The sequence below is a fragment of the Helicoverpa armigera genome, chromosome 10 (genome assembly GCF_030705265.1).
Source record: "Helicoverpa armigera isolate CAAS_96S chromosome 10, ASM3070526v1, whole genome shotgun sequence".
Classification (NCBI taxonomy): domain Eukaryota; kingdom Metazoa; phylum Arthropoda; class Insecta; order Lepidoptera; family Noctuidae; genus Helicoverpa; species Helicoverpa armigera.
In genome coordinates this window covers 11121122-11134069 of record NC_087129.1, presented here as the reverse complement: position 1 = coordinate 11134069, position 12948 = coordinate 11121122, and the positions used below count along the sequence as shown (strand labels likewise).

At 33.2% G+C, this 12948-nt stretch overlaps 1 protein-coding gene across 1 annotated transcript in view; it reads right to left on the bottom strand.

Moving 5' to 3' along the window:
* Nucleotides 1–12948, bottom strand: part of LOC110370995 (gastrin/cholecystokinin type B receptor) — a 115724-nt gene that overhangs the window by 99960 nt on the left and 2816 nt on the right. Inside the window, exon 2 of the mRNA XM_064036578.1 lies at nucleotides 3806–4072. Coding sequence (XP_063892648.1) covers nucleotides 3806–4063 — 258 coding nt within the window. The 5' untranslated portion in view covers nucleotides 4064–4072. The remainder of the gene's footprint in view (nucleotides 1–3805; nucleotides 4073–12948) is intronic.

Sequence of the window (12948 nt, the reverse complement as noted above, 5' to 3'; positions counted from 1 at the left end):
CGACCCTCTCTGGTCTCCATCATTAGGTCAGCTCCAAATCTTCACAGTTGAATAGTGCTTTTAGGCGTACACCTGAGTGTCAAGTTTTTACCCTATGTATGCCTACAACTTTTGGAGGTTGCCCTCGATTTCTCAGGGTTTCCATCATCAGATCCTGACCTGATGACTATAGGACCAACTGGCAGCTATTCCGAGTCGAACAAAAAAAGAATCACGTAAATCGGTCTATAAACCTCGGAGTAATCGATGTGTATGTGTAACCTCCTCCTTTTTGGGAAGTCGGTTAAAAATGGAATAATTTTATCAAATTAGTGTATTGTCATCGGTCCTCAATAAATTTACAAAGTTTGAACGAAATCTGGCCGTTTAAAGTGGGTCAAAATCGCGCCCAAAGAAGTCGGTTACAAACAAACATACAAACCTACAAACATACAAATATACAAACATACAGGTGAAGCTAATAAAAAGCGTGTAAAAAGAATCTTAAACAAAAGCCAATCGAGACAGAAAATAATTATGTCATTATGAGAATTTGAGAGAACTATCTTCGCGGTGTAATCGGAATAAGATAAATAATTACATGTAAGAGACATGTAAAAGATATGAGTAGGTAAGAGTAATCTGAATTCCATTGCTTAAGGCTGAACAAGAATTTTAAGAAGAAATTATGCAAAATGAGAATAGGTTCGCATACTACGATACTTCGAACGTGTTTCAAAAACTCTTTTAATAACAAAGAGACATGTGAAATAATGAAATACAAACATTATCTTACGTAACGGCTGAGTAAAGAAAACACTTTTGCTTTTTAAGCACTTTCTATGTACTTTTAATATTATAAACTTAATTAAAAACGGATAATTTATGGGGGATTATTTTTTTTTTGGTTAAAGACACGGGCCAAAATTCAAGCTCAATATAAAATTAGTTTTGCTTTGTAAAATACAATTTTATAAAGAGATAGTTGTTGATACCATACATACGAAAGTATGCTTTGTATGTCTGTCTGTCAGGCTTTCATACAAAAACTACTATATAAATTGGTACACAGAAAACCTGCTTCAGACATAGGCTGCTTTTACCCGGTTACGAAAAGTGGTTTTCCCAAGATGTGGGTGAAATGGCAAATTGTATAACTCATAAAAGGTTTAAAAACCAATCCTGTGTCCTTCATGAATGGCGATGATTTGATATCTAAAGATCTCAATGCAAAATTTAATCTGGATAGTAAACATAGCTCTCTTTGATAGCTCTCTCTGGTATAGATATCTGGCTAATCTAACATAGAGCCAGCTTTGCTTGTTTTTCATGCAAGGTCGAATATACAGCATATCTGTAGGTTATAGAGGCTTATTAATTCCACGAATAGAACCCATGAATGTGCTTTGAATTAATATTCCATCAACAGTACTGTTTTACGACTGTATTTGCGTTCCTGTTCAAATTGTTTCGTATTATTCAAAGCATCTTTTGTTTGTCATTTTGTGAACAAAACTTGATCCAGATTTTCTGCTGTGAGTGTATTTTTTTGTTGGGGGTGTGAAAGAGCTTTCGCAAATTGTAGATTATGATCAACAATTATTCACAGTTTAGTTTCAAGGTAATCCTAAACTTATTGAAGCGTATTAGTCAGCCAAAACTACCAATAAGTCTACATTATCCCCGATCAAACTATCGACTAACTAAGATTTTGCAGTCTGCAAAGGCTTTACTCTGCATCAAAGGCTATTTACTTAATAGCATCTTCCCCTATTTATAGACATAGGCCACAAATTAAATAGCAAATTCGATCCCTTGTCCGTCCATTATAAAGGCCTAAACCGAGATTACTGTTTAGCGGTCAAAATTACACGGGAACGTGATTTCGCACTAATTAGCACCCAATAAACCCGTCGAAGCCTGATTTAGCCTCCATTAAATGTGTCTGTCAATAAACATCCATTTTCAAATAAAGAAAATGGGACTGTCTATTTGTAATGTGGAAATAATAGGTCTATTCTGAATGTTTACACAATATTTGTTCTCCCTTCTTGTTTGTTTGTCTCGTAATCGCAGACAGGACAGACCATTTAGAGTACACGGCACACTGCAAACTTTTAGTTACCCAATAGTTTGTTTGGGCTCATAAATCATTATAAAGATGAAGTAAAAAACAATTGCCAACCGCCGCCCTAGATACCTGTCAGCCGACTACTTGCAGTGTGTGGGTACTTTTAACGGGAACCTCGTGTGGCGTGTGGAGTTTTATAGCCGACAGTTAATAACTTGAGAAAACTTTTGATCTGCTAGCTCAAGCAAACAGTAAAAGATTGCGTGCAGAGATTTCACAAACACGATATGAAGGCCAGCTAGAAGTGGGTTAGAACCAACGTGTACACATTTTTTGTTAAAAAAAAAAAACACTCAATGCTGATAAATTCCACATCCGAATAAAGTAAATAATGCATTCCACCTGAAATGATGGGCAAATAAAAAGTATCGTATCTTAGTACCTATCGTGTTTATGAATAGATACACAACAAAACGCGAAAGTTTAAAAACACTTAATACTTTCCAATTCCCAGATCACGAAGAAAAATGTCGCACTACAGAAAACGAGTACCTAATAAATTCGATGTCATCTTACTTAATTTGAAAGGCATAGATCTTCAAAGATTTAATCGGGATGAACCACACATTAATCATCAAAGTGTTTACCGGGTTTGAGTCGCATGACGTAACGTTACCGGATCCGGGCCGGACGAGAATCGGATACCTCCCGGATATTGCGGTGAGTTCACCGGTTTCTATATAAAATTGTAAAAACACGGAAATTGCTTGGAAAGTTCTATTTTAGTATTTATTTATGAGTAGAACAAATATCCTCTGCGATATTTTTATATATACACTTTTGTAACGTGACATCCTTTTTCTGTACAGAAATAATTACAGATATATTTAACGTTTGATCTTCGTGCCGTTAACCTGTTGACATCATTATTATTGTCTATTTTAACAGCGGATGAAATAAAAATAGATTAATGATGTTTTTCTCCTAGCCTTAACTGTACAAAGTGTATCGTTAGTGCTCCAAATATGAAAATAGTTTGATCAGGACAATGAGCAGAATCAATTAAACTACTCTACAATATAGGTTATAATAAATACATATTTATAACTGAACTCAATTGGTCATAACACCATTTTTTAATTTGTTCAATTGAATTAGAAATCGTTTAGAATGTCTATTACAAGTTGTAAATGGAGAAGTAAGAAAATAAAAGCTGAATAAATAAAATAAAGGAAACCAGAAACTATCCCCAGCCAGTGCTAGAAACATGGTAATGCTGTACTTGAATATTTTAATACAAATTGTTACATTACACATTAAAACACCCGCACAGTGCGAACTTTTAGTCGGCCGATAGTCTGTTTGGGAAATAGTCTCTTTGAGGATGGTGATGAGCATAAATATTTATTTATTTATTTATACAACAACATCATCACTATCATTACAGGTTTCCCTAATTCAATAGTGTGGTACAAAATTATAATATTTTCAGATGAATGTCAGTACGCACATTACAAAGATCGGGTATTTAGCTGGTACCAGATCGACTGAAAACTTTGTCAATAATGAAGAATTGATCAACTGTCGGCCGACTGTAGGTCCGGAATCATAATTTTTAGTCGCACTAATACCGAACAAATGCCTGATCTTGGTTGCGTGTACTTCCATTTATTTTCATACTGATTTAAGAGCCCAAACCAACTATCGGTCAACTAAAAGTTTGTAGTATGCGGGTAATCTTACAGAAACACTTACCAAGTTTAGCAGATAGACGTTGGTAATCGTTCTCATTCTTCTATTGCTGGCTAAAGTTGCTATCACAAGGCAGTTCCCAGATATTGACAGCATAAATATCAGTATATAAGGGGGTAGTATGAATCGCCATTCGTACGCGTTGCTAGCAACTTTGGCTGCAACAACGCTTGTGTTACGAACAGCGACAAATGTTGAGATAGTCGAAGTTTCTTTCATTCGGAGTAATGATGAGTTTAGAATTGTGCTTAGCTCCTCCATGTTGTGTACCTGTAAAGAAATAACAATATGGTTATTAAAGACTATTTTTGGAACCTTTTAAAGGCTTATTGCGGTATAGCCTTCTTCTTCAATTTAAGAGCCCAGCTCTTGTCGGTGCAGCTCTTTCCATTTACGCCTATCTAGCGCCAACTCCTGAACTTCCTTATACGTCGATATATTAATACGCCTATTAAAAAAATATTGCAATGTGCTCGAACAATATAATGATTGATGGAGAAGTTTGATAATGGTAAAACATTAAGCTTTGTTTTTAAATAATCTTTTTTGAAAAAAGCCTCTATTTGAACGTATTGTGGGTTTATTTAAGTAAGTATTCACTGTTTTAAGAATGTACATAGGTGTCGGGATTTAGAATGTTACACATTTAAGAGTGTTTTTTTTCGTTTTCTTTACCTTTACATCCAATTGCGTATAGACTTTAAGCCTACATATACCAAGTATAATAATATAAGATAAAAAGATACAATACTAAATAAAATATTTAAACAAAATCGATTAACCTTTACAACTTTATCAATAATGTCTCTTCCACTTCACAAATTTAAACTACCACTACTAATACTTAAATATCCTACCAAATAATATCAAGTACAACATCAATTATTCAATGTCACTAAAACTTAATTAACATAGGTAATTCACTATACACTAGTGCACTAGCCGTAAACAATAAACAAGAATCTGAATTTCATAAAACATTTTCAGAAATTTTCAGAAACTTTTGATTGTCCTAATATAACGCGTAGCTAACTCAATGTGAAGTTTGATCATTTATATCAGAAAGTAGACGAATGTTTCATACTTTATTTTAGAGTAGCACACTGTACACTTTTAGTTGGCCTACAGTTTCATCGGGCGCTTGATGAATACGGAGATGTATGTACACACGTAACAACGATCAGGTATTTGGTCGGTATCAGACCGACAAAAAACTTGATTGAATTATCCTAAACGATTTTTTTTTAGCAAAACGACCACCGCAGTTGGTCAATGTTGGCCGACTGTTTAGTCTGCTGTTTGCTTGTACTCTAATACTTTGCTTATTAATTTTCTATTTATTGCAGAATTTTGGAATTTGAGACTAGTAATAAACTGTAACCATCCTCGATATTAGATATTCAGTATTATTAGCTATCTAATACAGAAAGAATTTTTCAAATCTAGTGTTTCTAAGATCAACATTAAAGAAAAATTCTTCAGCTCTATAATAATAGTATTTTTACTCAGCAATATTTATCACTTTTATAAATTAAAAACATCTAGGTGTAATAATTTTTGCTTTTCACATCAGGAGCTACAAAAACCTATTTTTTAAGCCTAGAACTATTCTGATTTACAACTTTAATAAAGGTAAGTTTAATTATTGTTATGCTGTAGGTGATTCTTTTGCGAAATTTATTCGGAAAACCTGTTGTGAAAATTAAAAAACTTTTTTAATAACGAAGGAGAATATTATAATGGAAGTATGTGTATGGAAACATGTGTGCAAAGTTCAGTTAAATTAAGATAAAAGGAGGACATGAGGGTTATGTAATGTCCTACTTTTGGGACTGAAAATCAGTCACTGTAGGGTCAGGAGTGTGACTTTTATAAGAGGGAATTTGTGTAAAACAATGTCTCATAACTCAAAAGTGAGTCGTGTAAGAAGTTTTTAAGAAACATGTTAAGATTTTTTTAGAGGAATTTATAGAAATAACTATACTGTTTTCGCAAAAACGATTAGACAGACTTTTGATACTTGAATAAGAGAGTTTTATACATGTCTTTTTCTAACCATTAGAGTTTTTTAAATTTCTTGTCTGGGTATAGGTATAATTTGAAAGTATCTTCAGAAAAACCAACAAATTCCGTTTCGTTTGAACTTATTTCCATTCTTTTACTATTAATTGTTTTCTGCTTTCTGGGTTATCCAGTAATTCTCCTAAAATCTCTTTTTACTGTTTTTAGTAAATTTTTCGGATTTATTTAAGGGTTTAGATTTGAAAATTAAACACCTACCTAAGATTCAGTATAATATTGAAGGCTTCTCAAATTGAATTATAATCACCGTAGTGGTGCCGTAATGGCAATCTAAATTGTGACAGATGTGGCAAATGGCTAGGACCATGTAATATGTCTACATTTATGTGACATAATCATTCCTATATCTAAAATTTTGTATGTAAGGATGTATTTATGTATGTTCTTTAACGTAAAAAATACTGAATAGATTTTGATGGAACTTGGCAGAAATGTATCTTAAATATCAGAATAGTATAGAGGCTACTTTTTACCCAAGTGCTGAAGGAATTTCCTCGGAACGTGGGTGAAACTGTAGGCAGAAGCTAGTCTGTCATAATATATGTTATGTAGAACAAAACTGGGTTTACCTACACGTAATACGTAACACATGCAAAGTTTTAAGTAATCAATCAAAAAACCAATACGAACATAGTGGATAGTAAAGTCAAATAAAACTATATTCTAAAACTAAATTCTAAATGCACACACGTGTTTTTAACAAAAGTCATCTGCCAACATGTGTTATGAATAAAGTCATTTTATATTCAAATGAAAGGATTCGGGTTATAGAGCTATTATTATGTAGAAAGCTAGCTCTTCCCCGGGAGTTCACCTGCATTCAGACATATTGTACATTGGGCACCCATTGCAATGGCACCCAAGTAAATTTCAGCTTAGGAATTCTTGCCATTCACTCGGGACCCAAGTTCAAGTTGGAATACGTCGCATTTAGTGAGAATACAGCTAGATAAAACAGAATCTATCCACCGTACCACAAATACTTTTATATATATTATAAGGTTTCTGGGACTACTACTTTTAAATAGTATAATTCCAGAATTCCAGGACAATCCAATACGTCATGCCTACGTTCAAACTTTTGCGCAATCAATCAAAAAACTTATTCGTAATCCATTTCCGTACATTTCATCTAATATTCTCACCAACTGTTTCTCCACTCTTCTCCAGTGACGTAATCAGAAACATCGATCTTATATTTCTTACAATAAGGTTTAGATTGCAACAACTTCTAAAATCCTGTTATAAAAGTGCTGTAAGCAAGGAAGTACTTGATTTCCACGTGTTTATAAATGAAAATACCTACTGCTCTACTAAAATAATAAATTCAACTTTTCGTTTATTACGTTTCCAAAATAGCAAGGTGTAGTGGATATATACCTACTAAAGTCAAATAAAACTAGATTTAAATGCATACATGTGAAATGAATCAAGCTCATTCTAAATTCATATGAAAGGATTCGGCTAGTGCTTCTATAGAATATTGAGTTATACTCCCGTTTATAAGGAATTTCTGCCTGACCTACCTATACGAGGACATACCTTTTTCAGACTATAGAATATACCAAAATTATTTTAAACCGTTTTTTTATCTAGACACACGGCAGTGTGTCCGCCAAGTTCGAGCAAAAAAAGCGACACACCGGCCGTGGGTTATATTACACGAACCATTTCGGGCCAAATTTACACTTACGGGAAACGGGTAAAATCGCTAGCGGAAGCTAGACTGAAATAAACGTAAAAAAGAAAATGTTTAAAGTCAGCATTTTTCCTCATAATTACAAAAGCAACATTTAAAAACAACTTTTCCTTATTTATAAGCAAAGAAAAGTAACAACAAACTTCAGAAACACTTCTTAACTGTGCAATTAATTAAAAGTTTTACAAGAAATAATGTAATCTTACGAAACACGATTCTTAGAGGAAATAAAAGTATTCACGCTGTGTGTATGAAACAATCCCTACTAATATTATAATTGCGAAAGTAACTCGGTCTGTCTGTCGCTTTCACGTCTAAACCACTGAACTGATGTTAATAAAATTTGGTACAGAGATAGAGTTGACCTTTAGAAAGAACATAAGATAGTTTTTATTCCGGACTTTTGAAGAATTCTCTTGGAAACGCGACATAACCGAACTCTACGCGGGCGAAGCCGCGGGTGGAAGCTAGTCTTAGGGGAAACATACTTATTTATATAATTTTGGAAAACTCTAGAATACCGCTGAAACCTGATTTATATCAAACAAGCAAAAAAATTAAAAAGAATAATATGCATATTGCATATAGTTTTTACCTTTCACCAGAAAAACACGCTTTTATAAATGCAAGTAAAAATCATTACAAGACTTTTCCAGGAAGTACAAACACAGCTATGGTAAGATGTTCCGTCATCAAGTTACAGTTCATACAATATAGTTAATTAATTCCCAAATACATAACAAAGAAAAGAATTGACATAACTAACAAACTACAGCTTAAATACTAGTACTATAGTTTGAAGTCCTACATGATATAAAATGGAGTCCATTTCAAAAAAACTCGTCAAGAAAAGTGCTATTAAACTGCCTACATATTCCTGCTTGCAGGTGTAGCCGTATTCCGGTTTGAAGCTGCAAATGTGTGCCAGTGTAATCACGGGTAGAGGAAATAATTTAAGCTCTATCTCTGAGGTGGCAACACCTTTAGAGCATACGACAAACTTTCAGTCGGCCGATAGTTGTGTTCGGACTCATAAATTTGTATGAAGATGAATGGTGCACGCACATTAGAAAGTGCAGGGATTTAACTGTATCAAATCGGTTAAAAACTTTGATCGTGGTCAAGATTTTCTTAAAAAAAAAAACAAATTGCCATCATCGGGTCAATTGTCGGCCGACTATTTAGTCTGCAGTTTGATCTTACTGTGGTATACTCTTAGGTGTACCACATATATATCACACCTTCATGTCCATGTTTGGTCGTAAACCGAAGTGAATTTCAGCCACAACGGAGACTAGAATCTGTGCAGAATATTTATTATTGTGCTGTACCTATTATTCGTGGCAACCGCAACGAAGGAGAGATCACGCGAACCAAACATCTTTTATCAAGCACTTTATACCAGCAGCATTATTAAATTTATTTTACTTTGAATAAAACGAATGAAAGACACACATATAACATAGATCTATGTACATGTAGAAATGTACACTACATTTGTCCTACATACTATCTCTTTTGCGTTCCAAGGGAACTATTTCCTGCACCCGAATAAAGACTAGTTTTTGTCTTCTTCCAGGCTATTTGAGTGCTTCTAATTTAATCGGTTTATAATATCAGTAAATAACAGTAAACGACAGTAAATGACATCTATTGGTGTGTACATTTTCATTCAGTTATAAAAAAAATTGAGGAGTGAGCCCGACATCATATAATTGGTTTGTTAGCATTAACAAAAAAAGTCCTAGTTTTTTTTCTCATCAGACGCAAAAAACGCCAAGTCTCGAGAGTCTCGTTAGTATTTTGTTCTTTATCTTTGAGTATTAAAGAGAACGATTTCTGAATAAACAATATCTAACTGCGTAGAATATTATAAATACAAATTCCTACTACAAAAACTGTCTATTGTTAGAACGAACAACTGCAAATCCTGACAATAGAAAAATAATGCCATTCAATAGTTTATCGCTCTGGGACAATTTCACGGGGAAGGTTTTTTTTTTTAATTGAATTGTCGCCCTCGCTTTTAATTTAATTACTTCCGTGATCAATACCATATTAAAGTTAGAAAGCATAGTGTAGCCTCTCAACAGTGAAATATCTTTTCAAATCATTTCCCTGGGTGACTTAAGATATTTTATCCAATTGCGGAAAATAATACTCTCCGAAAAAGAGTTTCCACTCTTTTCTTTTGTTTCCATTAGCAACAACCTACAAAAATAATATAAATGTCAAAGTGACCGTGCCCAATCACCTCAACGAATCAACCTAATGCAATTTATAGGTATTCGAGGTTGTATCACAGTATACCATTAATCATCATTTGGCTAGTTTCGAGACCCTAATGGTCCTTTACATTGTACGGGATAAATCAATAAAGTACCGATTTTAGTCTGAGATATCTTTATACGTGACCTATGTCATTAGTTACTTAGGTAAATCTTGTCTGACATAATAAAAAAAACTCATTTAAGTACTACTATGTATATTTACTTAACTTATATTATTATGTATCTAAATAAATTTTTTTTTCTAAATGAGCAAAGGTTATACTGACTGAAATATCAGAGTACTTCAGTATCTGTTATTATAAACAGACTTTGCAAAAAGTAAGAGGTTATTAATTTATCGGAATCTTTATTTTTTTACAGAAACAATGTTCTATCGGCCTTTGCATGATTAGCTTCACGAATAAAATACCGGCTTTCTACTTCGTTAACCTTTGATCTTTTTGTGTTCAATTTCATTATAATCAGTTCAGTAAAACGACTGAAACGATTGAACTTTGACAGTAACAGGCAATAACGTAACGTATAAACATACAAAGAAGAAAATCGGATTATTTAATAACTTTCTCTACAGGAATTAAATACAAGAAAACATTATCTGTCTTGCCTTTTCATGCTGAGTACCAGAGCTTAACATGGAATGATTTCCTATCTGATCTCATACATAAAAAAAAAAAAATGAGTCATTCAAAAAGTGTCAACCTAAGAAAGGTGTTGTCCTATTCTGCTTTTTCTGGGAAGTTGTTTATCACAATTTTTTCTTTGCAATCATAACACTAGGAAATTGTAAAAGGAGTCTGCTGTCTTTTTGTAATTTTTGATATAAAAAAGTACTTAATTAATAAGCCAATCAATAGACTATTTCAGATTACCACAGCTTCCTATCATACTCAGTGTTCAGAACTTGCACAAATCTGTCTAAGTTTCACGTTGTTGTACCTAGGCAAGGTCTTAAAGTCTTGTAGTGTTTAGTATCGACTTAGGCTCTTGTTACAGAATAGTGAAGCATCTAAGCAAAGTACCTTGAGTATGTATTTTGAGATTGATAGGTTCAATATAATGTTGAGTAGTGCTTCAATTAAGTATCTATCGATTTGTAACGATACTAGAGGTACAATATGTACATTTTTACATGTACATTCTCTTGGGCACGATCCCAGCCGAGTTTGAGAGTTTTTTTTTTAGTTTTAGGTTTTGTAGGTTTTAAATGTTAATATTTATATGGACTAAATAACAATATCACTGTTAATATATACCTATTACTTGTACTGAATTAAAACATTATCATTAATTAAATGATCACAATTCAGGATTGTAAATGCGTTTCATTTACCAGACAAGCGAATGATCATCACCTACTTAAAAGGTTTGCCTGACCTAGAATCGAACCCTCTCCTACTTAAGAAGCTGCTACTTTAACCACTATAACAACACTAATAGTACTAACTACTTCTAAATTATACCATCAAAAAACGTTAATAATAACAGCTGACTCTGAAAGCTAAATTACAATCGGGATTCCATTAATTTATATGGCGCGAAAGTGCTGACCCATACAAAGCGTGATAGGCCTTGAACAATGACTCGTACAAATACTGTGTATTGGCGAAAATTACGTTTCTGAATTTCAGGAGCTTAGTTTCATGTAGTGTATTTAGAATGATTTTCTATGAGACTTAGCCTAGTCGAGAATTAAGTTTATTAAAACTCCTGTAAATTGGTCGTATTATAGTAGGTCATTTGTGTCATCAAATATTAGTAACAAGAGTAAACAAATAAATGCAATTGCTAAAATAATGTTAAACAATTTAAACTACAATCCTATCAAAAACTGATTTGTCCATTACCCCACTGTACCTACAGGTACTTATGTAACTACAGTACCGCATTTTTATTTTACGTTAATAAAACTACAAAGTATTTTCAGGAACTAAATCAATCCTGAAATGTTCAATAGAAAATCCGTTAAAATGCGATGTTGTACTATATTCTATGAAATCCTTTTATTTCAAGTTCCTACAATCAGTAACTAGTAGCGACATCTCGTGTCATAAAAATGAAAGTTGAAGTGGAGTTGTTTCTGTTTGAAGTGGTACAAGGAAGAATGTATCTACTTAAATACTGAAGAGTTTGTTTGTTTATGTTTCTTGTAAACGTTTATCTCCCGAACCGAATTGGTCTAATTCGTAAAAGCAAGGCTGTAGACTATTTTTTATCCGGATATGCAAAGCTTCACGGAACGCGGATCAGACCGTTTGCTGAAGCTATACCTCTAATTAATTTTAAAAACCGTTGTCTTGATTTCTCATTTACATTTATCAGTTGAGTGGATCACACACAACCACACGTTTTTGTAATTCATGACTGTTCACCGTTTGAGTGCTTCAGATGTACATACAAAACAAACAATTCTGCCATCACATACACTGTCACGATGCGGAATAGTGTGTGATTCACCCTAAGTTACTGGATACTTCCTAGGATCCTATGAAGATTGGGAAAAACATTAGAGAAACGGTTACAAGTAGGGATCTGCCAGTACAACGGTATGAACATTTCAATTATTTTTTTCTGTCTAAGTTACGTGTAGTTAACCACTAATGTCAAAGACACAAATATATAGGTGGTAACTAAAACCTTTACAACATTAATGCATTAAGTACATCCATTGTATGATGTATCAAAATTTACTATCAAACATTGTCAGACACTTTCAACAATAGGCTATTAAATATTATGTCAAAACTTTTGTCATAATATGGTAATGCATACGCACTTTACGACTATATTAGTGGTCGTCTAATAGTACTATTAATCTTTATCATGCTAAATTGCAAAGTATCGTAGCCAGCTGCATTACGAACCACAAATAATTATAAATTGTATACATTTTATATCAAACAATGACCCTAGATTATTTAAGTTCAGCGGTTTTTCAGCACTACTTTGCAAATCCAGGCAAAAAGAATCCTATCCTAAGGAGTTACAAGATATCAACCATATTATTTTACAGTAGAATATACTCAATTATAATAATATGAGAAGAAACTAAGTTTATAAGCCATAAACTAATATTA